This window comes from Homarus americanus, unplaced genomic scaffold (genome assembly GCF_018991925.1).
Source record: "Homarus americanus isolate GMGI-L3 unplaced genomic scaffold, GMGI_Hamer_2.0 scaffold6894, whole genome shotgun sequence".
NCBI lineage: Eukaryota > Metazoa > Arthropoda > Malacostraca > Decapoda > Nephropidae > Homarus > Homarus americanus.
Window position 1 is genome coordinate 142,671 of NW_024731872.1, and position 26,235 is coordinate 168,905.

The window sequence follows — 26,235 nt, forward strand, 5'->3', positions numbered from 1 at the left end:
TGTATCATTGTTAGGATAATTATTAAACAATCTAAAGGTAGCATTTTTATAATAATAAACTAGTCATCATTATTTAAGATCATGAAATGTTTCCAAATGCTCGTATATTTTCTTAAATAATGAAGAAAACTGAAGTGATAATCTTGTGGCAGCCCTAGTTGTAGTAGAGTTGCCCTTTCATTAATATATTTTGTTCATTACTTACGGAAATATACGAACATTTGGAAGCATCTCATGATCTTAAATAATGACGACTATTATAAAAATGCTACCTTTAGATTGTTTAATAATTATCCCAACAGTGATACAGCCGAAAAAAGACCCACTTATCACTATCCCCATTACATACAGCCTTCCTTTACCCTTTACCAAGTATTGCCAAGTAAAATTGTGAATTCAAGAGCCAGGGTGGGGGGCCGATGCATCTTTGGTCGACTGTACCTATAGATGATGATGATGTTATAATGCATTTCTGGGCTTCAACAACTAAGGTCTTTAATGGCGTATATGAGATTAATTACTGCCTTCATCAACAACAGAAAAATAAGAGATACAACTTTTTTCTAGATGTGTATGTGTGGAAGAATGGTTGTGGGTGAGTAGTGTCTAGGGCCAGGAAGGGAGGCTGTGATGTAAGGAAGGAATTAGGAGTGTGAATGGGGACTGGGTTGTATTTTTCCGTAGTTTTATAATGCGAGTGTAAATATGCAGGCGTGTGAGTGCTTATCCATGTGTGCGTGTTTGGGATCGCGTGCGTATGTGTGCATGCCTTTGGTTACGTGCATGGAAATGATTGTGTGCGTGTGAGAGTGCTTATCCATGTGCGCCTGTCTGTGATTACGTGTGTGTGTGTGTGTGTGTGTGTGTGTGTGCGCCTGTCTATGATTACATGTGTGTGTGTAGATACCTTTGGTTGTGTGACATGGCGGTGCTTGCTTTCGTGCGTGCACTTGCGTCCAGTAGCGAGGATTGCGGTGTGACGGGCACGAGTAGGCGGGAGGGGAGGGTAGTCAGCGGTTAACCTTGTCTCACACACTATAGTTACCAGTAGCCGGCCGCACTCAGTCTTCCCTAGCCACACCATCCGTTTCCCCGCTACGATCTCGCATTCTCAAAGACTCTTACGTCATTAAATTATTGTCCAGTAACAGAGCAAAAGACAATTTACTTTATTACGAACTTACGAGAGAGTCCTTTTGCATTTTCGGCGCCATTTTTGCCTTTTGCCGTAGTGACGTTGCATGGGAGAGTCAGTGTTCTCATATCACTATAACTTAGACCTGAACGCCATAACTTATAGCCCTTAACGCCATAACTTAGCCTGTGTTCTAACGCCATTTGTGTACGGGGTCATCCTCTGAGCTGAATAATATCGTCTGGTGTTGGCCAAATAAGATTGGCGTCCCCGTAGTGAAGGGGTTAAGTAATGTACACCAATATGTGTACATCGTTAAAGTGTCCACCGTATTAAGTTTTGTATAATTATAGTATACACCTTTATAAATAATGCATACACTTTTAAGGATATTCACCACGCCTATGCACCATTAAGGCTACGAATCATTAAGATTATACACCATTAAATAGTATACACGCTTAGTGGCGCCCGAGGGAGACTCTGTACTTTTGCCGACATCATCCGGCAGGATTTTCTGGCATCTATTTAAAGTAGTGTTCTAAGCTAGGTAGGTTACAGACTCCTTCTCACCTGGTGTTCGAGAGAAAGAGAGAGATCGTCTGCCTCTATACTTCTAGCGTTGATTTACACTTAAAATGGCAATAGGGAAAAATACTACAAAAAATTTACCAAAAAAAATAGCTGCACGTGAGGACAAGAAATTGGATCCTGTATAGCCAGAGTTGGATTTCATATAGAGAGGATCTGAACCTTGCTTACATGTTGGCTGGGCACAATAAAGAAGAATCCTATACCTTATACACAAGAAATAAATTTCTTATAGAGAGGATCCGAATTTTTTTAATATCTTGTTTGGCTGGACGGAAAGAATACAGAAAAAATATATATTAGGACATATTCACATATATCTTCAAAGTAAACACGTACTGTGATATATAAACAATGCTTATTTATAATGGAGGCAAAATGGAGCTGAGACTACACCACAACGTTATCCTCCTCACACGCAAGTTAAATAATTCTCCCAGTCGAGAGTAAACAACAGACTCAAGTAAAGTTTCAGTGTAATATAGCGTACAATTTGTTTATGTGAGCCACTTAGTTACGTTCTTACATTACCAGTTACGAAGATAATTTAACCTTGATAAACTAGACCTCGAATCCTTTGTATTTAGGGTTCGATTCTCTATATAGAGGATCCGAACCTCTTAGATTCAACCCCCCAAATAATATATACTTAAAGCTGGATTCCTTTCATAGAGGAGCCTAGTAAATTGGAATCCGAATCTCATAATTTCCTACTTAAGAAGAGTTGGATTCCGTATATATATATATATATATATATATATATATATATATATATATATATATATATATATATATATATATATATATATATATTTCATGTAAATCCACAATGAAAACGTGGATAAGATAAATCTTGATAAAATCACACGGGAAAATGGAAACAACGGAGTACCTTAGCTTTCGTCTTTATTCAAGACATCTTCAGAGGCAACTAGATTACATGGACAGAGAGAGGCTTAAATATACAGGGTGACCTAAAAACATGAGGTCAGGTCATAATGATGACATCCACTAATCCCCACACCAACACAACCGTAGAGGAGCTTAAGAGAAGGGTGGTGACGTGACTAGACAGGTCAGGTCAGAAAAAAGGGACCCACAAAATAACTGTCATACATCAAGATCAAAGGTTTTCAAAGCAGTTTTAACCTTGGGCCACTGACAAATAAATTTATGTAACATATTATCAGTTTTGAACTGACCATCACTAAGGTTTATTGATTTTAATTCCTTAATCAAACTAGCTTCAACCAGAAGTCTTTCTGTGACACAAGATGATTTGAATACTTCTAAGCTTTTTTCCCAAGCAATGGGGTGATTATTATTCCTAACATGAACGAACAAGGCACTGCTTTCAGATGCAGTTCTGATATTATACTTATGTTGTTTGATTCTGAGCTGCAGTGTTTTTCCTGTCTGACCTACATAATTACAATTACATTGGCTACATGGAATACAATAAACACTTCCATTTACATTCAAACTTGGGCTATTCCTTATTAACATATTGGTAATGGTTGAGTCATACTTGAAAACAACATTAATATTTAGAAGCTTGAGGGACCGAACTAAAGGGACAAATTCATCACGATAGGGCAGAGTCAAAATATTCTTAAGTGTAGGAACTTGTCTGGTTACAGAGGAATGAAAGGATTTTTTAGCCCTTTTAAAGCAACGATCAACAAACACAGAAGGGTACCCAAGTTTCTGTGCAATAGAACGAATGTGTTTAAATTCGTCGTCAATAAATTCAGAGTCACAAATACGCAGACATCGTAGGAACATAGCAGAAAAAACTGACATTTTGGTAGACTCAAGGTGATTGGATAAAAAGTGAATGAAACTGTCTACCTGTGTGGGCTTTCTATATACCTTAAATTTATAGTTTTGGCCATTTCTCATGATAAGCATATCAAGAAATGGAAGGGATTCACTTATTTCTCTTTCAATTTTGAATGTGATACTAGGGACAATATTATTAAGCTTGTCTAAAAATTCCAAAGGGTCACTGGATGTCATCATTATGACCTGACCTCATTTTAGTCACCCTGTATATTTGCCTCTGTCCATGTAATCTAGTTGCCTCTGAAGATGTCTTGAATAAAGACGAAAGCTAAGGTACTCCGTTGTTTCCATTTTCCCGTGTGATTTTATCAAGATATATATATATATTGGATCAGAACCTATTAGAATTACAACCCCATAACCTCCAATACTCTTCCTTTTAAAGAAGATCCAAACCTCTTAAACTCTGAAGCCCAGATTCTTTTTACATGTATTAAATATGGATTCTCTATACAGACGATGCGAACCTCGTAAAAACCGAATCCCATAACCTCTATAGTACTTTCGATATAGAGGATTCAAATCTCTTTAGAGCGTTGGATTCCATATATAGAGGATCCGAACCCTTGAGAAGGACGTTTTACTAGGATTAAGTTAATGAAGTATATAATTACTATACGTGTCTTGAATGAAAGGTAATTGTGGGCTTTACCTGACGTGGACAGAACAGCTGTTGATGGTATCTCTCAGGCCTAGAGGTACTGAGAGAGAGAGAGAGAGAGAGAGAGAGAGAGAGAGAGAGAGAGAGAGAGAGTGTGTGTGTGTGTATGTGTGTGTCAAGCAAAACCTGTTCTTCTTGTTTTATGTTAATAGTAATATTTTTTAACATCAGCTGACAACTGATACGCAGAGAGAGGGTTGCCTCCTCCACGTCTCCTCTCACTAACTAATTCCTCAGCCAACAGACAGGTGGGGAAAACTTTCACACAGACAGACAGAAAACGACTTATTTTGGATATATGAAAAAACGATAGGCATTTTTTCTATTCTCTCTCTTTATCTCCCTCACTGAAATCACAGGTTACTAATTACTACCTTCGAACAACCTAGTAATTAACATCTTGCCAGTACAGTAATAACCTGCTCAATTAGTCGTTAACGAGGGGACAGGTAGGACACACAAGGTATGCCCTATTACACGTGGCTTTTAAACTAGTTAAGTACCACCCAGGACTGCCTTCCTTAACGGGGCCTAAACAAACAGACCCTCGTAGGGGCCACCCATCATGACCCTATAACCCACACGGCTAACATGGATCACATCTAAACGACACAGCTTATGATAATAATCCTTATCGCTCGACTCAACATGACACTATAATGACCCCGGGGACGAGACAGGCGAGCGAAGCCCTTAAGGGTGTGTGTGTGTGTGTGTGTGTGTGTGTGTGTGTGTGTGTAATAATAAAATAATGGTTTTATTGAAAGAGCATGCCAGCCAGAAAGCTCAAAATACACAGTTATATAATTGTATTTAGACGACCCCCTGTCCGGAATAGCATCATCTGGTGAAGCAACGCGCGTCGTATCTGATGTCGAGGAGATGAAAAATAAAGGCAGGGGGAAAAAAGAGCTCACCGGGATGTGTTGGGGTGTGAGGCTGAGGTAAGTTGACCTGTGTTGTGTCCGCCACACTGAAGACTCTCATGTGTTACCTGTACCTGGCTCACATCACCTAACCCACCTCCCCTCCTCTTCTCCATCCGCATTCCCCCACCTAGCCTCCTCTTACTTCTCCTCCATCCATTGCCCTTCACCCTCCATGTATGTTCCTCGTCCTTTCCTTCCTCCTATCTTCCTCCTCTACCCACTCGTACTAGTTTTTAATCCCTCCTTCCTCTCCTTTTCTTCCTCCTCCTCGCCCTAACCCTTTCTCTTTCCTTTTTCTTCCCTTACCCCTTACCACTCTCTCCCCTTCCCTACCCTCTCTCGTTTCTCCTCCTCGTGACAGCTGCTTCACACCTGTTTGTTGTTGTTGTGACTCTCACCTGTTGCCCTCATTACACCTGCTATTTACGTCTCTCCCTGCACTCTTTACTCTACATCTAACTCTTCTTCTCTCTGCCTCTTATACTTTATCCACTGTATATTTCTTACTTTTTCTTGACACCAATTTTTTTTACGAATAGAAAAAAAATCAAGACATCATATTTACGATGAAGTTAAACAAAAACATGAAAAAAAAACACGATTAAAAACACAACTTTTTTTTTACCGATAAAATGAGGGCGGGGGCGTGGGAGGGGGGGGGGGTGGTCACTTAATTACACGACATAAATAGTGATAACAACCCGAATTTCCAAACATGAAGAACGACGTATATCAATTAGGGATTCATAGACTCTTAAATTAAATATTCTTGTTCCGTGTTCTGTCCAGATAATGGCGAGGGATGGACGTGTAAAACAAAACAAAACTGGCCTCTGTGTGTGTGTGTGTGTGTGTGTGTGTGTCTCGGTAGCCAACCCTATGAAACTCTTAACTTAGAAACCTTCCAGTCTACACCTATTTAACACCTGTTTACACCTGTCTACACCTACTTTATCACCTGTCTACACTTTCTTTATCACCTGTTTACACCTTAAGACTATGTCTACACCTTTAACACCTGTCTACGCCTTCTTTAACACCTGCCAACACCTTCAGGAGTGATGGGTTGCCACACGTCACTCCCGGGCGGTTTCCCCCTATGAGGTTAATGTCTGATAATCTGTGCCATGACTCTTGTGGTAGCAGACGTTGATGGCTCCTGAGGGTGGTGGAACCTGTTGATGTACTGTTGTGGTCCTTTTGTGGTCTTGTTGATGTACTGTTGAGGCTCTGTTGTGGTCCCCTGGTGGTTTTGTGGTCTTATTGTTATTTTGTTGAAGTTCTGTTATGGTCTTGTTGTGGTCCTGTTGTGGTCTTGTTGAGGTCTTTTTGTGGTCCAATTGAAGTCTTGTTGAGGTCTTGTTCTGGTCCTCTTGACTTTTAGTTGACTTATGATGAAGAGAGTTTTGACATTTCTTCCCTCTCTCTCTCCTTCCCCTCTCCTTCCATTCCCCCCTCTCTCCTTCCCCTCTCCTACCATTCCCCCTCTCTCCTTCCCCTCTCCTACCATTCTCCCCCTCTCTCCTTCCCCTCTCCTACCATTCTCCCCTCTCTCCTTCCCCTCTCATACCATTCTCCCCCTCTCTCCCTGCTTCTAATACCCTCAACTTCCTCCCTCTCTTCTCCCCTCCCCCACTCATATTAATGCCCTTTACTGCTGAGTATACTTCCATGTTCGCCACAATTACATATACCAAAGAGAGGGAAGGGGGGGGAGAGGGAGAAGAGGGGAGGAGGAGAGGAGAGGGAGGGAGGGGGAGGAGGGAGGAGAGAAGAGGGGAGGGGAGGGGGAGGAGAAGAGGGTAGGGAGGAGGAGGAGAGGGGAGGGAGGAGAGGAGAAAAGAGAGGAGGGGAGGAGAAGAGAGGAGAGAAGAGGAGAGAGAAAAACTTGGAGGAGGGAAGGAGGGTGACGAAGAGAGGTGACTGGGGGATAAGAGAGAGAGAGAGAGAGAGAGAGAGAGAGAGAGAGAGAGAGAGAGAGAGAGCGTGTGTGCCTTTTCCAAACACTCAAAAAAATCCTATCGACGTAAGAATTTAATAACACCAAAACAGTCATATGAAACAACAGTACAATACATAGTGTGATGGTGGACTTAAACGTGATGACCCTCGATAGCCTGATATTATGGAGCGACGTCATTTTTTTCGTTTTAGGAGGAGAAAGAGGGAGGTGATAGAAGACAAAAGAAGGAAATGGGTTAATCGGAAATTGAAGGAGTATAGAAGGAAGGAAGAAGGGGTGTAGACTGTGACTTGGCTCTTGCCTTCTCTTCCCTACCTTTACATCTCCTCTCTTCCCTACTCCTTCTCCTTCTTGTCCGTCCCTTTTCCTTCGCACCCTGTTCGTCAATCCCTTCCCCCACACATCCTTAACATCATTCCCTCTCAAGTGACGTAATTTTTTATCTCACTCCACTTTCCCCTTCTTACCTTCTCACTTGCATTCACGTTAACCCCTTCCTTCCTTCCTTCCTTCCTTCCTTCCTTCCTTCCTCTACCTCACACACACACTCCCTCCACCTCACACACACACCTCTCCTCCACCACACACACACTCCCTCCACCACACACACCTCCACCCTCACACACACTCCCTCCACCTCACACACACACACACACCTCCACACACACACACACACTCCCGCCACCCAACACACACACTCTCCACCTCACACACACACTCCCTCCACCTCCAGGTACGTCACCACAGCTGACATCTAAATAATAGTGGGAAAAAGTCAGCAGACGCCATATTTAGTCAGCACACACGTACCATGGCTCAGGCTGAGGACCAGAGGCACAGGATGGGCTTGTCGTGGTTGCAGGTCAAATGGGCCCTAGTCCCTATGAGCTGTCAGCCCCATGAGCTGTCAGTCCTACGAGCTGTCAGTCCTATGAGCTGTCAGTCCTATGAGCTGTCAGTCCCCTATGAGCTGTCAGTCCCAGCTGTCAGTCCCACGAGCTGTCAGTCCTACGAGCTGTCAGTCCTAGGAGCTGTCAGCTAGGAGCCGTCAGTCCTATGAGCTGTCAGTCCTGAGCTGTCAGTCCTGCTATCAGTCCTATGAGCTGTCAGTCCTACGAGCTGTCAGTCCTACGAGCTGTCAGTCCTATGAGCTGTCAGTCCTATGAGCTGTCAGTCCTATGAGCTGTCAGTCCTATGAGCTGTCAGTCCTACGAGCTGTCAGTCCTATCAGCTGTCAGTCCTATCAGCTGTCAGTCCTACTAATAAGTTCCATCCCAACTTAACCATTAGAACTGACTGTTATCATATATTCATTAATGGCATAAATATTGCAACTTTGTTGTTGTTGTTTGTGTGAGTTACAAAAACCACTTACTGGGTTAAAACATAAGATCATTTAACATCCAACAAGGTCACTCAAAGTTGTTTTTAGAATATAGAGAATTATCGAAAATTTATCTTGACGTTAACTATGTCTTAGGTTTACATTACGAAGGTATTATAACTAAAAAATCATTCGTTTTTGTTGCACATAAATGAAAATATTGAGAAAACTCCGTCTGTGTGTTTCATCAGAATTATAAAACAATTGAGGATAAATGGACTTTTTTTGTGTGGATAATTCTACACTATAAGGTTGAGGAACACCGTTACTTTAATACCAATGCTCAACAGAGAAGTCCTGAGGTCAACTACAGATGACCTTCACTGACCCTACACTTTAACTTTCAAGTATGGATGGTTGTTCCAAGGAATACAGACATGCGAACAAAGATATGTTAGATCATGTATTTTCAAGAACAGGTTTTTTTTTTCTATCTTAATTTCATGTTCATATGTGTTCATGATCTATATACACTTCAAGCATGCAGACTGACAAGGATACTCTCTCCTACATAGATATCTTACATGTTTCCAGCCATAGGATATAGATCATTCAAGTATAGATTTATTGCATGTTTCCAAGTGCAGGTGTGTTTACCATCATGATTCCACGTACTGACGCTCAAGATCACATAGGACGTTCATTTTCTTGTGGAAGGAAGCGTAGATGAACCACACGACAGCACCACACCATGTTTTGACTTGTCCTGTGGCGGCACTAAGTTAATATTACTGCATTTGAGCGATGAGCCAACTTACTCCTGGTGGTGGCTTTAGAGTCAGGTCCTCATCAGCACCAACATCCTGCCCTCGACATTATCTTACATCTACCTTCCGAGTATCATCTCTCCTCGTCACACGTCCTGGTCCTCCTAATGACCAGGATTACTTTGTCTTGCCACCGCCTCCGTAATTACATTGGTTTTCCCCCCACTGTCATTACCTCCAAGATGTAATTCATATTTCGCGTTATTAGTGACGTTACGTTGGGGTCCGACTTGGAGGAGAGGTGGATAAGGTCGCTGATGCTCAATACGGTATTCTTGTCGGAGATTAACTGTCTAACGCTGGATCAAAGGTCATCTGAGGTCCTGTTAATGTTTCAATACTTCCTCTTTTAACCTAACCTAACTAAATGAGGTCCCTCCCTCCCTCTCCTACCCACAATTCCCTCCCTCAACAACAACGGGTCAGACCAAGCTACCCCCCTCCTCATCCAAATGGTCTTTCAGTAAGTCGTTCCTCGCTCCTCCCCGCGTGGCCACAGAGGGTGTTGTCGCTGGTGGAGGAATGTGTTGTTGTTGTCAGGTTCTCGGCCACCCTGCCCTTGTTGTGGTCGCTCGTGGCTCCTCTGGATTAAGGAAGGGGACGTGTGGTGGGTGCTGGGTAGTGTATGTGGTAGATCGTGGGGTATGTGGGCTGTGGGTTGTGTGGTGGCTCTTGGGTTGTGTAGTGGGTTGTGGTGGGCTATGGGTTTTGTGGTGGGTGTATTGTAGTGTGTTTGGTTGGTATTACGTAGTGTTGTGGAGGTTTTGGGGGTGAGAGTTGGGTTGTATGTGTGTGTTGGGTTGTGTGGTGTGTGTTGGGTTGTGGGGTGGGTGTTAGGTTGTGGGGTGGGTGTTGTGAGGTGGGTGGTGGGTTCAGGGTCGTGTGTACAATGGGTGATGTGGTGAATGAGGGTGTGATGGGTTATTAAGTGAAGGCAGTAAATTGTAATAGAAGGGTCCTGATCAGTTTCTGTAGTCCGCTGCCCTACCCTGCTACCTTGGGGTCATATAGTGTGTGTGTGTGTGGTTGGTCTGTTCAGTACTTGACTACCATGGGGGTCCTCACCTAAGTACCTCTATCCACCAGTGGCGGTCACCGATTAGTGGGGAGTGGTTGGCATCAGTGCAGGCGAGGCGATACTGTGCTCCCAGGCTGATGGTAATAATTACTAAATGATGTATCAGTGTTTGTCTTTCAAGTTGAGGAGAAAGTGTGAATTATTTGCGTTAATAAAATGGCTTGATTATATTGGCTTACTTGGGAAAAATTCCGAGTCGAATTTTTGTCGTTGCCGTCTGTAATTAGTAATATTTATGGACCAAAACTATTATTTTTTTTATTAATTTCATGATCCGATTTCCCGAGTCTGTCTGTTGTGGTGTGTCGATTTAGCGTCTCATGGTACGGCTTATTTGTTTGTCTTGTAAAATGAATTATTTTTGAAGACGTCTTGGGCTGTCTTCTACATCAGTTAGCTGGAGCCAAGATCAACACGACGGAGGCAGGAGGGCAGGCAGAGGTCTTCCGCCACAGCCCAGGTGATCCCCAAAGCCTTGCCGTGTTTACTCGGGCGTGTGACCTCCTCCTCCTAGTGTCCCGAGGGATGTGATGGAGTGCCTCGAGGGATGGCCAAGGACTCGTATTAGCTAGGATTCTTCCCTTAACCTCAGAAACAGCCACTCTCCCTCCTCCCCCATCACCAATTGAGGCAACACCACCACTTGCACCAACAGGACAAGGGTTCGTCTTAGCTATGTTTTTCCTTTCCTAACTAAACTCAGGAAAATTGGCTCCATTTATTTCATATACAACACCATCTGCAGCAGGGTAGGGGAAGATGAACTGTGATCCCTCCTTCAACACCAGGGGGACCAATTGTCTTCCTCCACTTGTAACAGCAGCAGAGCAAGAGTGAGAGTTCGTCCTTCAACTTAAAAAAAAAAAAAAACACTCACTTTCCCCCAACAGCTTCACTGCCACCAACAGCAGGAGTCACGCACCACCTTACAGCGTGACTCGTAGCGCCACCAACACCGAGCTGTGTGTCTTACTAGCAATCAACATTATTTAGGTCACATCCCTCACACCCCCACACCCATATTACTTCACCTCACACCCAGGCACTGACGTAACCTGCTTGTTAGACTTCCTCCTGTCCTACCACCCCTGACCCTTATCCACCTTCCCTCCGTCCATCCCCCAATCCATCCCTCTGCCCGTCCACCAGTCCCTTTCTCCGTCCTTTCCTCCTTCCGTCCGTCCCTCAATCTGTCCATCCGTCCATCCATGTCTCTCCCCTTCTCTTACATCCCCCCCCCCTCTCCCACCCTCATTTCTCACACTACTATGATTTCCACCCTCTTCTTCCTCCTGCGCACCATCATACTGACATCAACTTCACCCTCATCTTTCCGTCACACTGCAACTTAACTCTCGCCCCTTCCTCCCCCTCCACACCTTCACCAATCACACCTTCCCATTCTCGACCCTATGATTTCCTTCCCTTCCACACCATCCTCTCTCTCTCTCTCTCCTTCACACCACCACGCCCTCTACACTCCCCCGCAACGTAATCATCCCTCCTCCCCACCATCCCCACCTCCCCCACCATCCCCACTATCCCCACATCATCAGGGTGTGGTCGACTTTGCCTGGTCCAGCTAATCATGAGCATACAAGTAATGGATACGGGAGGTAGTGGTGATGAGTGTGGGTAGGGTGACTGTGGGTGGATGTGGGCGAGTAAGGTGGTTGTGGGTGGATGTGGGCGAGTAAGGTGGTTGTGAGTGGATGTGGGCGGGTAAGGTGGCTGTGAGTGGATGTGGGCGGGTAGGGTGGCTGTGAGTGGATGTGGGTGACACCGTTCCCTAATACTTTGCCTCTCACCCAAATAAGCGTGACACCTCCCTCGTACAATATGTTAGCTTGTCCGCCGTTTCACCTGACATATACAGTAAAGATAACTAAGGTCGCGAACTTTTAGAGAAACTGTTTTGACCTTCCTCTATGACCTTGTGCAATGACCTTTGACATCTGATAGGTATCCATCGTAATTGTTCGACGGATTATTAAAGTCTTTGATGAGATACATTATTAAGTAGACAGGTAAACGTTTAATTAGATGGATCACCTGATGATTAGGCATCCCAAATTATTTCACTTAATGAACAATCTCCCTTATGCTAACGTAACCTTGAGAAATGTAACCTAACCTAACCCTCTCACTCAAGGTAGGGTGTATAATCATCATCAGTTAACATAGAGACGAGTATAATTACAAACATTACTACGCGCTTAAGGACCTTAGTAGTTGTTGAAGGGTAGTAAGAACAGTATAACAACAACAATCATCAGGTGTAAAAAGCTTGGGTGGCTATTCTTCATAAGATCAGTATAAAGTTTCACTAAAATTGGCGGGACAGTTCTAGATGTACTGGCGGGACATATTCACAGCCTTACAGTACACGTCGCTAAAAGGTTATCATCTATGGTCATCTTTGGGGGTAGTGGTGGGCTTCCTGGATGGGTCAGGAGGGGGTGGTTGGTAGTGGTAATAGTGGTAGTGGTGTTGGTGGTAGTTGTGGTTATCTCGACTATAACTGGATGGTCTATAACTTATAAAGAGACAGTGTTTCTCTCTATAACTATTTGCTGCTTCTGCTGTTTGGTTATTTCTATACATGGACGGTCGTATGGAGGTTCGTGTTTGGAATAAGTTACCGTATTGAGGCAACTCGAAACTACAAATAAGACCCAGAAATATGATCACCTGTTTGTGTGTGTGTGTGTGTGTGTGTGTGTGTGTGTGTGTGTGTCAAAGGACTATTTATATACATGTAGGCCTAAACATACATTCTTCTCTTCTCATTATGATTTTTTTTTTATAATTTAGTAAAACCATTAACCCAGACCATCCCAGAGGCACAGCACACAGGACAAGTTCAACACAGATACATCAATATCCCGACAGGACTGAAGGCGGTGCCCTGCCCTCCCTAGTGAAGGAGTCCCAACCCTCACAGCAGGGAGGCGAGGGAAGGCTGATGATCTTAACAAAAAAAAAAATATATAATAGTTCTTTGTTTAGAGATATTCACAGTCTCTCGTTAGTCTAGTGAGATTCGGGAGAGACTGGGAGAGACAGATGAGGGGTAATTCTCCTCTGAAGCAAGACTGAAATTCCTTAAGTGTTTTTATAGAGAAAAGAGTAAATACTTAAACTGATCAAAAATATTAGAGGACAGTTTTTGTTTATACATTACAAGGATGACTAATCTAAAACGCACTTTACACGATCGATTCCTTAATGAAGTTATATCCAATTAAAACTCCGGCTCATAGTATTAGTAATGACGTAAAGGAAGATGACATAATCATTAAATACTCGTAAATGACCCTGACATGTCATTAAGCTGTCCTTCTCTCCCTAATTAAGACATTTTGTCAATTCACTCTACGCTGTTAACGCCGGAAGTTGTTGGCGATAAAAACGAAATATTTACAATGGGCCCTAACTCTTCCACACACCGGTGCTTCCTTCCTGCCGCCCTCCCTTCGTCCCCCGATGCAGCTGTTCACCTCACTACAGACCAAGGGCCAGATTCGCAATGACTCGGACACTTAATTTTCCTCGTATCTGGAGAATTAAGAACGTATCTGATAGGCTGACTTAATATTAATCACCAAAAACCTTCTACAGTGTTATCAAAACTACTATGGCGGAGAGACGAAATTAGATAACAAAGAACCCTTGCAAATCCGGACTCACCACTCGAGTTCTTAGAGATGCTTACGTTCATTGTGTTCTTTAAATGACTCCATTAAGAGAGGTCACAATGATAGATTATTATTAAGAGGTTTTAAGTCAATTATATCTCCTAGACGTGAGAAAGCATTACTCTGTCGTTGGCGTAATGTTAATATAGCTCTCCAACAACTGAAGTCTTTAAGTGCTTAGTAAGGTTAGTAATTACTTTAATCCATCAACAAATAAAATTATGAGAGGAAGAACTCTCTCTCAATCTCACATAAACTATTGTGTAGATTTAGGAACCAAAATGGCATCTTAATTCCTCTGAGACTGTACTGTTGTGAGTAAATTTTTGACGTGTGGATCTGAGAATATGGATTAGCCTCATAGTCAACTCACCCCATTAACAGGCATTATTTTACACCTCGAGCAACAAGGTTTTCAAAGATGTGGTTTAGTCATATCGTGTTATGTCTGTTCTCCTGATAATCCGCCACCAGATAAAATTGGTTTCCACTATAACTTCGGGTCTATTGAGCACGTTGTAAATAAGCGCCATCTGTTGTATTCTTTGTAAACAGCTGTCAAACACTATTTTTTTTTCTATTGCTGTGATGTTAGGATATTTGTCATAATTATGTTGATTTTTTAAAAGATTTTATTAGTCATTATATGTGAAATCAATATCAACCATTTAAATTAAAATCTTGTAACCATTTCGATTCTGTTGAGTTTAGAAACACTTCGATAAATGTTGTGTAATTTGGCGGATGTTTTAGCTTTTCTCGTCACTACCATTTGTTGCTTGCAAAAGTTTGTAACATAAATTTACTTCACTTTCCGCAGAACACCATAAAATGCAAAACTCAATTTCGTTTCCTTGTAATAACATTGTAACGTCAACTCGTATCATGCACCACGCACGCCTCTCTCTCTCTCTCTCTCTCTCTCTCTCTCTCTCTCTCTCTCTCTCTCTCTCTAAACTTACTGTAGGTTTTTACTCCTTGAACAACAATGAACAGAATGAGAATGCAATCACCACGCGTTCTTAACCATCTTTCAAATTGCCAGATGTTACGTTTATCATCATTGGTGGGAGAGCTCTATGTAAATCTAGTTCATCCCCCCCCCCCTCCACATTCACATCCACCACCCTCCCCACCGCCGCTAGCAGAACTAATCCCATAATCTACTTGCCAGAGCCGATTCTGCTTAGAATAATCCTCCTTACCCCGGCAGTCTTTTGTTCTGTCCAAACCCAATAGACTTAATCCTAAATCCCTTTTCAGTCGTATTCAATCCCTTTATTCGTTTATGACAATACGATTGGCATTTGTTTGTGTGGCAACCTCCATGGTCTCCAATACAACTCGCGCTGTTTTGTTTTATTTTCGATACATTCGTCTATTAAAAAAAGTAACAGTAATAATAGTAATAATAACAAAATCAGATATAAATTTCAACTTATTAACACTGTTACCACGTCGCTATGTCACTGCAAGACTTCTTATATTTTGACATCATAAAACAAGTGATAGTGTTGCCAATTGTTTTCTAATGAACATGTAAAATATATTAAGTAGTTAGTTCTTTATTTCTTAATTGAGTTAGTCGTTGTATACTTCATGGATGTGTGTAGTCAGGCTGTTGTGTTAGGGGTGGTGGTGAGGGGGAAGGTTCGTTCTGGCATTCCCACAGATGAAGAAGAATGTCGCGAATACAATGACTCTCCGGCGACATTCACACACCTCACCTGTATTCTCTCCCTCTCTGGCCCTTCTCCCACTATTCTCTCTTTCTCCGTTTCTCTCATATTACCTTTTCCAATCCCTCCCTCCCTCCCTCTATTCTTTCGTGTTTTTTTGTTTTCACATCCCCAAGTCTCTCTCTCTCTCTCTCTCTCTCTCTTTCCTCTCTTCACCCACCCTCCTTGCTTCCCCTTCCTTTTCCCTGCGTCCATTATTACTTTCTTATCCTCTCCTGTCTCCCCCATTTCTTCTTCCTCCTGCCTCCCTCCTTCATTTTTTCTCCTTCCTTTCTTCCCTCCCTCCCTACTTTCTCTCTTCCCTCTCCATCCCTCCTTCGAGTCCTTCATTTACAGCGTTTCCTCCAATCTCTCACTATCTCCCCCTTTCTCCCCTTTATGCCCCTCTCTCCCCCCTCACGATACTCTGATCTCCCCTGTGTACTGTTCTTTATCTCCCCCTACGCTCTTTTTTACTTCCTCTCCTCCCTCCCCATACGTCTCTTGTCCTACTCTTTCTATCTCTCTCTTCTACTTTCCCTTCCTCTCATTCTCTCCTCCTCTTCTCACTCTTATTTCACTCTCATTTTCTTCATCTCCCTTTCTTTGCCTTTCTTACCTTCATTCCATTCCTCCTCTTTCCTTTTCTTATCTCCCTTCTCTCTACCTCCTTCCTCCTCTTACCCCTCTTCCCCTTCCTCCACCTCAGGTTACGACACTGTTACCGTCCCTTCCTCCTCCCATCCTCCATCCTCTCTTCATCCCCTTTCCTCCCCTTATATTCTCCTTCCTTTTCTCCTCTCCCGCCATCATCCTCCCCGAGACCCATCCTCCCCATCGTCATCCTACCTCGGGTTACAAGAGTCACCATCACCTCAGCGTCACTCTCTACACTTTGTTTACATCCTCTCAGGGTTCCGACACTCACCACCCGGCCGCCACCACCACCCACAAGACCTCACAAGCTGTTACGTCAATTTTTCCCACTTTATATAAACACCCAGATTTATAAGATGGCGTGTGATGATATTTTTCTATTTTTATTTTCTCTCCTAAGTCATATTAGAACATATACAAGGACAAGATCTGTTTTTTAATGTTCGTGTGTAAATATTCCCGAGCGATTAGTTAAGTTGAGAACACTTCTGACGTCAAATAGTTCAGGTAATTGTGAATTTATTTCTTCTCCCTTAACTAAGTATGTAAGAACGTATCTAAAGACAAATATTTATAAATTATTGTAAGGACTAATCCCGGGCATTAGGAACCATGAATATCGAAACAGATTAAAACATCTGAATTTGCACTCCCTCGAGTGAGGGGCGATATGATCGAGGTGTATAAATGGAAGTTAGGATTAAACAAATTTGATATAACAAAGGTACTCAAACTTTCCAACCAGGAGCGAACTCGTAGCAATGGTTTTAAATCAGACTACTTTAGACTTGGGCGCGAGATAGATAAACATTGTTTTGGAAATAGAATAGTGGATGAGTGGAACAAGTTACCAAACATCATCATTAACTCGAACACGCTGGAAAGCTTCATATATAGGCTGGACGGATATATGAGTGATAGGGGATGGGTGTAAACGGGACTGTCTATTATGGGCCAATAGACCAGCTACAGTTTCCTCCACTCTTATCTTATATACATTGTGAGAAGGCATCCGATTGGCTCAAGGTAAACCATATTCTTGACATCCTCCTCTTACGAAAAGTAACTAAAGCAGAGGTGTTTGGACGCCGTCACAGAGGTCAGGTCAGGTCAGGTAGGTCAAGTTAGGGTGAGGAGAACCGGAAATTAGTAATGAAAGTGTAAACACGAGAACACAGTGATGTTTATTGGAGAGAGGAAGAGGAGGAGGGCGGGGAGGAACGATAAGGAAATGGAAAGGGGAAGAGGAGGAGGAGTGAGGAGGAAGAAGGGAAAGGGGAAAAAAGAGGAGTGGGAGGAAAAAAGATAGGGAAGAGCAACGAAAAAAGGGAAGAATAAGAAGCAAATGGGAGTAGAAGGAATAGAAAGGAGGAGGAGGAGGCCGTAGTAGTGATAGAGACTAAAATAAATGTAATAGACCTGTGAAGAAGAGGAAGAGGAGCAGGAAGAAGAAGAAGAAGAGATAATTGATAAAAAAGGAAGAGTAGACATAAAGAAGTGAACTACATGGAAGAATTTTTGGATAATGGGAGGCTGAAGTGTGAAGGAAGAGGGGGAGGGATGAAGGAAGAATGCTGGAAGGGAGAGAAAAAGGGAGGAATGAAGGAAGGATGCTGGCAGGGAGAGAAGAAAGGGGGGGGTGGAGGGAGAATGTTGGCAAAGGAGGGAGAAAGTAAGGAATGCGTTGGGAGGGATAGAAGGGAAGGGAGGATGGAAAGAGAGGGATAAAGTGTGAGGAAGGAACTGGGAAAGAGAAAAGGGAGGGAGAGAGGGAATAAGATCTAGAGGAGAAGGAAGGAGTGAGGGAGGAAGGAAGGAGAGCGAGCGAAGTATGCCGATGATGTCAGTATCCTAATATTATTCCTCCTGTAAAAATTCTCTTCCTGACCGCCATGTTTGTTTGGATGTGTGTTAACTGTTTAATCTCCGCACCAGAAGATAGTATAACCTGATGGGTATATAGCTTTCATCACCCGGGGCGAATTAATTGGTTTGTATTAATGTGATTCACGGATCATATTACATAATGGTGTATTTGACGTTATTGTTTATTTAAAGGGATGAGAGAGAGAGAGAGAGAGAGAGAGAGAGAGAGAGAGAGAGAGAGAGAGAGGTCGCCATTACCGGAAGTCACCCAACACCGGCCCGGATGTGACTCTGTCTATGGTCCTCTATTGTGGCGCTAAAGTCTGGATTCTTAGAGCCTCGTACGTTAAATTTATCCCCTAGTTAGTGGCGTCACGGGATAACATTCTTAAAGATATTAAATATTCTCATTAACTAGAAATGTGAGGACGTATTTATCTAATCTAACCTAACCTACGCCACACAAAGTTTAGCCAAAATTATGTTAAACTTGGTGCCCAGCTGTGAAATATTTCTTCCAGCTGGTGCCTGATGTGCCCTCGTTTCCAGCTGGTTAGAAGTTTATAATAATATGTGCTAGTGTAGGTGTAGGGTGGAGGCGTTAGTGTAGGGTGGAGGGTAGGGGGCGTGTGGGTGGTGGTGTGGGTGGAGGAGGTTCGGGCGTGATTTAGGTAAGCAATTGTTGTTTAAGTGTAGGTAAGAGCACAGGTGTGAGTGTAGATGTAGACAGCGGATCCAGGGATGTAGTAACTCGAGGCTTGATGTGGTAGATGATTGTTCGTGCGGATGTTGGCGTGGATGTGGGTGTTTGTGTTGGCGTGGATATTGATGTTTGTGTTGGTGAGGGCTTGTATGACACGATATGCTTGCTGGGTATTCTGGCGGGAGCGAATTCAGGACAAATATGTGAGTGGGCCTTGCACGCACTCACACTGTTTCTCTAGGAGGCCTTTGTGTTGGGGTATGATATATATTGCATTATATTTTTACCAACACAAACTGACAGTCAACACCGCAGAATATAACTTCATCCGGTGTCTGGCTAAACCACGTGATAAATATATTAGTACTTCATGATTATTTACACTACAGCTCTTGTATACACTAAACATTATACTGCAGTGCGACAACGCCTTCTTTTGCACTTTATGGCTTGTAAGTGATGAGTTTATTTGTATTTTTTCCCTTATCCGGTGCATTATGGGCAACAAAGACCCGGCAACTTGTGAGCGGTGGTGTGCACGAGTCTATCAAGGTCATCTAGCCAGGGAGCTTTATCCTCACTAAGTTCAGGAACCAATGTCATTCTGTTGACTTCAATCACATTCCCCGACGGCCGTATTCAAAAAAATAATAATAAAGAAAAAAGATTTAATCAAGAACAGTATATATTTCCTGGTCTGGTAGACGCTGCCACACTTGGGATGGATGATGTTTGTCAGTCAGTCAGTCAGTCAATCGGTTTGTGGTGGTGGTGGTGCCGAGGATGTTCTCTAAACGTTGATGCCTGAACATTTGTAGGACACACAAACTTTATGATAGCTGTTGTTTTCTGAAGCTGAATCTTAGTTTCGACATATTAATTATTATAAGAAATTCATTTGTAAATTAGTTTCAGTGGTGAGAGCTGTCAGTGGCCTAGTCAGCCTGCCTGGAGTAGGCTCCGGCTGTGCTGGGACCACGCCAGTCACAGTTGTAAGTCAAGTGATGATTTTAACAATTCACTCTCCTCCATAAAATGAGTATCAGACTGTGAAATTACTTCCTATTTTATCCACCTGATCCTGCCATTCACGCCACCGGTATTCAACTTCCCGTTGCCGTGTACTTGTGACCATGGCTGACAGTGACAGGTGTAACACTTCATAACACCCTCACTGATTTATGTGTTGTTTCAGGTGCGGATGCGGCTGCTGTGTGTAGCAGCGGCGGCGTGTGTGGCGGCGGCGGCGTGTGTGGCCGCTGCCCCACCAGGTTCCTGCCCCCGTATGTGCTTCTGTCCCCTTGACCTGCGAGGCCGTCGCCAGGTGATTTGCAATACAGGAGGGCTTGTGGACCCCCTTCCTGTGCTAGACATGCCCTCTGACGCCGAGGTGCTGGAGATTGGCTCACCACCAGGTCGCCCCAACACCATCACTCTCGGCCCCATTTTTAAAGAACATCGCCGTCTAGAGATGCTGAGCGTGACGGGCTCAGGTGTGCCCGCGTTAGGGGCCCACTCTTTCTGGGGACTCAGGCGCCTCCATACCCTCAACGTCTCTCACAACGCCATCACCGCCATTATCGACACTAATTTCCGGGGTGCCGACAACCTACATACGCTGGACTTGAGTCACAACCAGGTGGAGTCGGTGCCGTCTGCAGTGTTTCGCCACATACGGAATCTTCGCTACCTCAGTCTGGCAAACAATCGCCTACCTGAGATGGTGCCCAGGCTGCTGTACGGCCTCTCTCTCCTGGAGACTCTCGACATCAGTCACAATGCCTTGGGCATATTGCCACATGACCGCTTCATTGATTCTCCTAATTTACGAGAGGTGAGGTGCTCTGCGTGTGGCCTCCAGACTGTCTCAGCTAAACTTCTAGAGGCACTTCCGGAGCTGCGCTTGTTGGACCTTCGACAAAACAGGTTAACGGAGGTGCCGCCGGTGGCGGCGTCGAGACACTTATCGACGCTGCACCTCGATGAAAATCACGTGTCCACGTTGGTGACAAACGGCTTGTCTGGCCCACCATTGGCCACCCTCACGCTGGCCAATAATCGACTAGCCTCAATGAATCCCCTGGCCATGGCCAATTCTTCTCTCAAACATTTAGATCTGGCATACAACCGGCTGACGAGACTCCGATCTGACGCCCTGAGCGATGGTTTCACCAGGCTGAGACACCTACGACTTACCGGCAACCCCATGCGTGTAGATAAGCTGGTTCATGTAATCCCTCGTACCAGGCAGTTGCGACACCTGGAGCTAGCAGAGATGGGCATAACCCAGCTCCCGGGTGACCTGCTCCGCCAGTCACGGCATCTGAAAAGCCTCAATATGTCCGGGAACTACCTGTCAGAGTTCCCGGTGTCTGCATTGTTCGCTACTCCCCACCTCACTATCCTCGACCTCTCTCACAATAATTTCCGCGGGCTGGAACGAGACTTGGTCACTGCCTTTACTACCATGGCTTCACTGGAGAAAGTATGGATGCAGGGAAATCCATGGCAATGCCAGCGGTGCCATGTGGCCCCCATGCTTGACTGGTTGAAGGATCCCCATGCCTCCCGCCATCCTCACGCAGAGTCTGTGTGTCGCATTATGCCCATGTCGCCGAGGTGCCTCAGGTGTTCGGGGCCGCCGGAGCTGGCTGGTAAGGAACTGCAGCTACTGGACAAGGCCCACGTGCCCGAGTGTGTCGATGATGCCCCAGCGTGGCCAGCTTGGTTAGGAGATAAACAGAGCGACGAACGACGACCACCCCGTGACCATCTCAGCACAGACTCTAGTAAAGACATGACTGAGAGCCTCGATATATTCTTCGGCGACCACATGGCACTTATTGTGGGCGTAGGTTGCGGTCTGGTGCTGGCGCTGCTGCTGGTGATCGTCGCTGCTCTCCTGTTGGCACGAAGACATTCGGCTTTATATTATACGAACGAACCCGCAGACCAAGATTCCTCCCAGAAGCTGATGAGCCGGAACAACAATGATAACAGCCCACCAGGCCCTAGAAGTCCCCCCCGCGCCTCTACGCCGTACACTCCTCGTAGCGGAGCCTCAATCGCCACTATTGAGGAGGTTGACAGCATCGCAGGGTCTACTATTGACCTACAAGTCGGTAAAGAGCTGAGAGCCCCGAGGATCGTGCGGCTGGCAGCGTCTCCCCTACCTTAAAGTGACCAGAACCTGGGTCCTTGGAACACACCGTCGAGGGTTCCTAAGAGGGGATTCTGATTAGGGTCTCTTATAAAGAGGATGTCTCTGAAAAGGGTACTTGAGTGGAGTCCCTAAGAGAGGGGCATCCAAGGCATGGGAGGAGTGTGAAGGGCAAGCTGGCAAGACAGGCTGCGACACCAACCGCAACGTTGCAACACAACCCTCCCGCCTCACCAGTGTATTGTGTCACCCCCTTGGCCTTGCGTCCCTTACTGTCACCATTTTGGCCTTATCTGATGTTGTCACCAGTCTCAGTTCTCCTGCAGCGCTGATACCATCTAGATCTTGCATACACTGTTCAACCAGTGTTGCCAGAATGACCCCTCCACCTCATCTGCAAGTAAACAATAAACATACTGGTCCCCAAATCTGTCAAGTGTGAAAATAACAAACTTATGCCCGTGAATATTTTGTGCCTTGATACTGAGCATCTCACTCACTCGATATTGAAATTGTTAAGAATAAACGGTTTGAGGTTCAGCAAGTACAAGTTAACGTGTATCAGCTTATGGAAAAAAAGCGAAACAGATGTCACGCTGTACGTGTGTTATAGTAGTGTGGCCAAGACTCCAGCTCACACCAGTGTGTTTGGTGATGACGCCCGTCGCCCTGGACGCTGTGGGTTGCAACAGGACCCCACTGGTCATGTGACAGCTTAAGTTCCACACCTTGACACTGTTGACACACTCCTCTAAATACAGCCCTGCTCAAATAGCTCCCCGCCCCAAGTTCCAATAGGCCCCAAATTCTAATGGGCCCCAGTCCTAAAGGGCCTTAATCTTTTCAGTTACGTTAAGTTGAGGTCTATCAGAACAGGGGCCCATTCAACCAGGTTCGAATCTCGATAAAGGACTAGCTTAATCGCACATCTCTAACTTTATTTGGCATCTGGTTCTCTATATAAATATTTTTCGCTTTATTTTTTCTGTACATGTTTAGGATACCTTTGTCCTCAAGTTCATGGTTTATGTTAAAGTAGTTAAATGTCAGATAATGAAATATTTTCTTAATGTATTTTATGGAGCCTTCCGGGTGTCTGACTCACTTAATGATGACTTACACGACCATAATATGCTTTATATAAATAATAATTACTTGTCTTTAATATGTATCACACGATAAGTGATTAAATAGAATCCAGTCATAATAGATCCCAATCTTAATCCTAATCCCTAACCCTAAGGAAACGTCACAACTATTGGGTTCAGATATTAATGATTAAGCTGGATTCTATTAAGAGCTGAAACCCATTTGGCCTGAAATCAACCAAAATTAACAAAAATACATAGAATTCTAAGTGAGTTTATTATTAATAAACTCGATAAAACATTCAGCAGTAATGAAATCGTCGAATGGTTAAATGATAGGCTTTAATTAGGGTTGTAAAAAAAAGAAAAAGAAATTAGTCTTAAGAAAACAATTAAATAACACATTTTCTTTACTATATAGAAAGTCTGATCTACACCAGGGGAGGAGGAGAGGGAGAGGGACTGGCCAACTGCTTGTATGGTAAAAAAAATCAAAGCAAGATAAACACAGACGAGAGACAACATTCATAAACATTAAACTATCTTGTGTTCATAAAAAAATACACACACACACACACCCCCAATATGTCATTCTTTAAGTAGCTCACAAATATACTCTTGTATATTGATTTTGGTGAAAAGTAAATATGCTTGACCCTCCTGAGCTACTGATAATGGTACAGTATTTGTATTTAACTGAGGCATATTATCGATGGAGAATATGCTCTTCAGATGCTAATAATCTACTGGTCAAAACACATCCCATTTAAGAATCTTACAATACCTTCCTCAGCGCCTTCAGTAGTCACATACAACTCTCTCAAGATTCCCGCCACTTGCCACCAATTGTAGTTTTCCAATTTTCTGTCAATATTTGCTTACCGATCATTATAAAGAACGTACACACCGGATAATTGATTGTATTTGAAATGTCTTAAGATGTTACTAGGATTAATTTACAGTTAGAGAGATCATAAATCAATATGTAAATGAGCGACAACATGACTTTAACTTCACAAGGAGAAACGGGGAAAACAAAAGCAATACAACAGATAAATATAACACTGATTTTTTTTTATCTCTGTTAGACGCTTCTGGAATATGAAGTCACACAGACAGAAACAAACACATACACTTTATATGGTTGTTGTAGCATGGTAATGTAAGGTGCAGGCGAGTGTATAGGTTTACTGGTGTAGTCATGATAACACTTTGTTCCGATAAGGTTAAACTACTGTACTGTGTCCTCCTGTGTGGGGACAAATAACACAACTTAACCTTAACAGCTGAATTAATGGCTAACTTAAGGGACCTTTATCTTAATAAGTAAATAAAATAGAGATAAGATAAGAATCACAAGAAGATTTAAGGTAGATAACATTTGTTTACTTGTACATATATATTTTTTTCATGAATTTGCATTTCGTCAAGGGTACCAAAGTGAAACAGACGAGGTGGAAGGACATACTGTTTATAAGGTCTTGTAATCCTGTCGTTCTTATCCACCATACTGTAAGCGTTAATTTGTTCCAAAATATGAAGAGTTAACTAAATTGTAAATCAGTGTTGGTTGCTAAATACAAACTTATATGTATGATGTATTGTCTGGTTAAGGAACAACTTTGAATACTCGTCTGTTTGTTTCCAAGTAATGAGAGACAGCTTGCTGGATGTAAACAAACTATGCCTGTTGATGGTTGGAACCCGCCAACATGGGCCAACACCTCCTCCACGGACGGGAACTGTTGCCTTAGTAGTGTGTACCTCTGAACTTTGTCAATTTTTTATTCTACACATTATTAACCCCTTCGGTGCCATTATCACACTTTATCGTTTTTTTTCTGACTACCACAGACAATTGTATTCAACAGCTTAAAGGTTAAAACAAAAATTAACCAGATGTAACGTGGAAATATTTTTTTTTTTCATTTAGAGAGTTAGCTTTGGAAAACCTACAGCGGTTTCAATTGTAACATTATCAAAAGTTTTCATTTCAGTTACTGGATATGACGTAAAGTCCAAACAAAACATTTAGAAAAAAAAATTAAATATCTTAAAAATTTGGAAAACTTTTGATGAAATGTTCACTCGCATATCCAAGAGCATGTAACACCACCACGACTCTCCTTGATGTACGTGTTAAAAATCTGTCTTTAAACATTTAGCACCATGGAGTCGTCTTTGTTGTGCCCTAACGTAATGACAAGTTCCATGAACCCAATCTGTGATACTAAACCGTGTAAGGGAATAACACTTGTATTTTCTGGTATTGTGAAAATATACTTAAAATTGTATTATAATTGGTGTTTTATTTGTCCTGCTCTGAGACCCAAGAAACATGTGATAAGAAATAATACAGAGTTGCACACACACACACACACACACACACACACACACACACACACACCTCTTATTTCACTTCACTTCATTTCTCTCTTTTTTTGCCTTGTTTCTCTCTCTCTTTCTCCCCCCTCTCTCACTTCGTCCTCCTGAGGTTGAGGAACGAGAGGGTCGAGGCAACAATGACACAACTATCAAACTCCGCAACTCGGACATTCCAGGCTAAGAGGGTATGGTCACTACCCTGCCCCTCCTCACCCTACCCCTCTTCACCCTACCCCGCCTCACACCCTACCCCTCCTCACCCTACCCCGCCTCACACCCTACCCCTCTTCACCCTACCCCTCCACAGCTCCCTCCTCACCCCGCTCCACGGCTCCCTCCTCACACCCTGACGGCGATCCAGCAGGGAGTCCCTCATGTGGCATCACACTTCAGCCTCCCAACTAAAGGTTCTCATCCTCAGACCAGCTGGGCCAACCTCCAAGAATCAGTGTAAAGTAGGGTCATAAATTCTCGGCTCAGTGACCTGAAGACAAATTTTTGTAATTTGACGGCGATGATGACTTTTCCTTTTACTTATATATTTTCTTCTTCCTTCCCTTTCTTCTTCTTATTATATAGTTCGAAGTTCTATTCTTCTTCTTCTATA

The 26,235-nt window shown here is 43.5% G+C and overlaps 1 protein-coding gene across 2 annotated transcripts in view; it reads left to right on the forward strand.

Annotated features, from left to right (window-relative positions):
• Nucleotides 1-25,543, forward strand: part of LOC121868067 (insulin-like growth factor-binding protein complex acid labile subunit) — a 60,589-nt gene extending 35,046 nt beyond the window's left edge. Inside the window, exons 2-3 of one of the 2 annotated variants that reach the window (XM_042368337.1) lie at nt 19,905-19,987; nt 20,191-25,543. In XM_042368337.1, coding sequence (XP_042224271.1) covers nt 20,197-22,173 — 1,977 coding nt within the window. In that variant the 5' untranslated portion in view covers nt 19,905-19,987; nt 20,191-20,196 and the 3' untranslated portion in view covers nt 22,174-25,543. The remainder of the gene's footprint in view (nt 1-19,904; nt 19,988-20,190) is intronic. The other variant, XM_042368336.1, reaches the window with a different exon arrangement.
• The last annotated feature ends 692 nt before the right edge of the window (nt 25,544-26,235 follow it).